Source organism: Parasteatoda tepidariorum, chromosome 9, assembly GCF_043381705.1.
Source record: "Parasteatoda tepidariorum isolate YZ-2023 chromosome 9, CAS_Ptep_4.0, whole genome shotgun sequence".
NCBI lineage: Eukaryota > Metazoa > Arthropoda > Arachnida > Araneae > Theridiidae > Parasteatoda > Parasteatoda tepidariorum.
Genome location: NC_092212.1, coordinates 60489813 through 60493417, shown reverse-complemented (window position 1 = coordinate 60493417; position 3605 = coordinate 60489813). Strand labels below are relative to the sequence as shown.

The 3605-nt window shown below is 32.5% G+C and overlaps 2 protein-coding genes across 2 annotated transcripts in view; one reads left to right on the top strand and one right to left on the bottom strand.

Annotated features, from left to right (window-relative positions):
* Positions 1–1935, bottom strand: part of LOC139426557 (uncharacterized) — a 3696-nt gene extending 1761 nt beyond the window's left edge. The window contains exons 1-3 of the mRNA XM_071185830.1: positions 1854–1935; positions 831–855; positions 309–422 (exon numbers count right to left, since the gene is read on the bottom strand). Of these exons, the coding sequence (XP_071041931.1) occupies positions 309–422; positions 831–855; positions 1854–1935 (221 nt within the window). The remainder of the gene's footprint in view (positions 1–308; positions 423–830; positions 856–1853) is intronic.
* Positions 1936–2174: 239 nt separating this feature from the next.
* LOC107437554 (23 kDa integral membrane protein-like) lies at positions 2175–3371 on the top strand. Its single transcript, XM_016049611.3, has one exon. It carries the CDS (start codon positions 2326–2328, stop codon positions 2995–2997), a length of 672 nt encoding a protein of 223 aa, XP_015905097.1. The 5' UTR covers positions 2175–2325; the 3' UTR covers positions 2998–3371.
* Positions 3372–3605: the final 234 nt, after the last annotated feature.

The window sequence follows — 3605 nt, the reverse complement described above, 5'->3', positions numbered from 1 at the left end:
ATGCTCTCTCTGGTTATTTCAGTTTCCGTTTTTAAAAGCGCTATATGTTGAGCTAGATTTGGCATGTGACATTTTCAGCGGCAATCATTGGTCGATTTTATAGCGTTGCCATTCGGGGAGTTGTAATGAGGCTTTTTTTTTGTTGCCGTGTAAGAGAAATATATATATATATAGATTGTTTACTCAGTCTTTCAGTCGCAGAAAATTTTCATGCATTCAAAAATTTCTCAAGTATATAACTAATTTACTAACCATTTTTTTAAACTTCGTGCAACATTCGTCTATAAAACTAACCAAACGGTATTTACTTATTTACTGCTGCACCATTTAAATTTTCCCTCTTCATGAAAGAAGGACGTGGGGGTCTTTGAGGATAAGCAAATTGGTCCAACAAAAGATAGGATGTACTTGTGCTATGTAGACTAAAGCAAAAAATAATGAGAATAAAGCACAAATGATTTTTGTTGTTATTGTTAATTTACGTCGCACTAGAGCTGCACAATGGGCTATTGGCGACGGTCTGGGAAACATCCCGGAGGATGATCCGAAGACATGCCATCGCAATTTTGATCCTCTGCGGAGGGGATGGCATCCCCGCTTCGGTAGCCCGACGACCTGCGCGCGAAGTCGAGCACTTTACGGTAGCACAGTTTAACGAGGACTAATACCGCACACCCTCGGTCCCTACGCAGACTGATCCAAGTGGTCACCCACCCGCACACTGACCGTAGCCAGTGATGCTTGACTTCGGTGATCTGCTGGGAACCGTGTCTTAACGATCAGTCCACTGCGGGACTAAAGCACAAATGAAAATGCATAAATGGACATACCATAGTTTCAGTTCTTTCTCGAAGTCTAAACGTCAAATGAAGTTAAAGAAGTATAGAGACAAACACGTGTGAAGTGGTTTAACCAATACGAACAGAGAAATCACTTGATTTCTGATGAAACTGGCACATTTGTATTGGGAAAAAGAAGTTCCATGCTTGGGCTTCAAATGGGCTTTTCATTGGCAAGGAGGAGATTATATTTTCTGAAGAACATATGAGAAATGAATACCTAAAACGATACTTACGTATTCTTTTCTCAGCAAAAAAGTTAAATAAAGGTGTCATAAGATTTCCTTTGGGTTTCCGAAATAAAATGAGAGAAAATTAATTTTCGTAAATATGCCGAATGGTCAAGAAAAGTTTGACAAATAGTGAAAATCTTTAGCTGTAACAACGACCTCTCAGAATCCCAGGGCACCAGGCCCTTGATGTTGCAAGCAAAATTTATCTCCCTTTTACTACCAATCTAAATTTCGACCATTTTTTGACAAAACAAACTAATCAACACAAAATCAAAAAGAAGAAAATAATAAAAAAATAACACAATGTTTTTCAAATGGAAAAAGAAAGAGAAAATAATTCTACTTTAGTCTTCGTCTAAACAAACTTTCATCAATATTGAATATTTCTTTTACTTTCAAAAGCAAAACGTTTTCAGTTTAGATAAGAATATTATCGTTTTCTCCCTTTATAAAAAGTGGTTTATAAAATTTATTTTATAATTTTCTTCCTTTTAGTTGTTTGTCTTTTAGTTTATTTCAGAAATAAGTGGTCGAAATTTGTTTAGAGATAAAAAAGGGAATTAATTTTGCTTGTAATATAATAGAAACAAATATAATTTGAACAAACTGAAAAATATAGTTTTTAAATTTTATAGAGATGTCTAAGCTGAAGTCACTTCACTTATCCCTGTCAACGCAATCCATCACTGATCATTCAGTTAGATAGTAACCAATAGAAATATGTTTCTATTGGGATGGGAATACGTATTATCCAATTGGAATAGTGTAAACAGCTAATTACCATTCCCAACCAAAAAATCACGATAATTGATTGATATATTCCACTCCACTAAAGGATCTTGTTCAGCCTCTAGCTTGGACATCTCAATATTTTATTTTAGGTACCACCTAAAACAAAAAATTTGCAAGTGTTGAAATTCGCACTGATATAAAAGTACACGATACTTTTACCGGAAGTTTAAAATTGGGAAAAGTATTAACTCAAATCTTATTTTTTATTATTATAGGGTATTTTATTTGTTATGACAGTTTACCAGTATATTTTGGCACGCAAAAGCAGAAATTAAGACAAAGGGTTAATATTGCAATATATAAAATAAACTTGCTCGAGTGTTCTAAAGATTATAACCGATCTGTATTTTCTAGTGTTTTTTGCATTTTTCTCAACGTAAGAGAACTGTGTTCTATCTCAGATTTAGAATACTTTAATTTAATTTTGTTTGCATATTTTTGCCTCAGTTAAATCTGCCAAAATGGTGCATGGTTCTATGAAAATCATCAGGAATTTGCTATTCGTAATTAATTTCATATTTGTGATATGTGGCATTGCTCTGATTATTGTTGGAGCTCTAGGGACCAAAAAGGATATGACGCATTTCTTGGATAACAAATATATAACGGTGCCGTACATTTTAATCGTCCTAGGATCTGTTATATTTGTGATATCATTTTTTGGATGCTGGGGTGCTATGCAAGAAAATCATTTTATGGTGATGGTCTTTGCTCTTCTCGTATTTGTTCTGATGATGATTGAGCTTGCTGGTGGAATAGCTGCATACTTTTACAAGGGAGAAGTTGAAGATTTTTTGAGAATGAACATGAATGAAAGTTTGGCCCAACAAAGAGAAGAATCAGTGAAAATTTGGAATTTCATTCAATATCAATTTGAATGCTGTGGTATTGATGGCGCTCGGGATTACATGAAATTAAATCTTAAAATTCCAAACAGTTGCTGCAAAGATAACGCTCCCTGCACTGAAACAGATGCATTTCAAGGCTGCTTTAGTCAAGTACTTGAACTAGTCAAAGGTTCTATTACAATCATTGGCGGTGTTGCTATTGGTATCGCTGTAGTTGAACTTTTAGGGTGTATGTTTGCTTTATGCTTAGCTCATGCAATCAAGAAGGATCAAGAAAGAAGATAGACATAAGGAAAAGGTTGTGTATTTAAAAGTTCTACTAGCTCAATGAATTCTAAAATTTTGATTACAATTGAGATAATTTTTCATCCCATGTACATAATTTCAATTTCAAAATTCTTTTTCTGAAACGTTTATGTTTCTAAGAAGTTATGAAAGAGTAGAAACTTTTATATTAAACTATATTGTAATTTCATGACTTGGACTCTTAGTCTATTTTTATTATTGATTATAAAGTTGTAAATAATCGATCTGAAAATCGAAGTATGCTTAGGTTTATTATTTTTAACATTGTATTTTTATTATTAATTTCAAAATTCTTTTCATTTTTAAAAGATTGTTGACTTAAATACTAAAATAATAAAAGCTAGTTCTGCTGTGATATTTTCTTAGCGTTACCAATGACTCACTAACAATACACGTCAGTATGATATTTCCAAAGTAAGCAAAATTTATGTCATATTTTTCTTTGAAATATTTTAAATAGTAAACTTATGTTTAATTTAGGAAAACCTTTATTAAATAATTAAAAATTTTAACTTTATCTATGTATATCAATCTAATAGTTCATACATACATAACTATACATCTTTCATTATTTTAGTTATATTACG

Excerpts from the sequence above, each read along its gene's own strand:
- LOC107437554 (XM_016049611.3), top strand. The coding sequence starts at position 2,326 with ATGGTGCATGGTTCTATGAAAATCATCAGGAATTTGCTATTCGTAATT.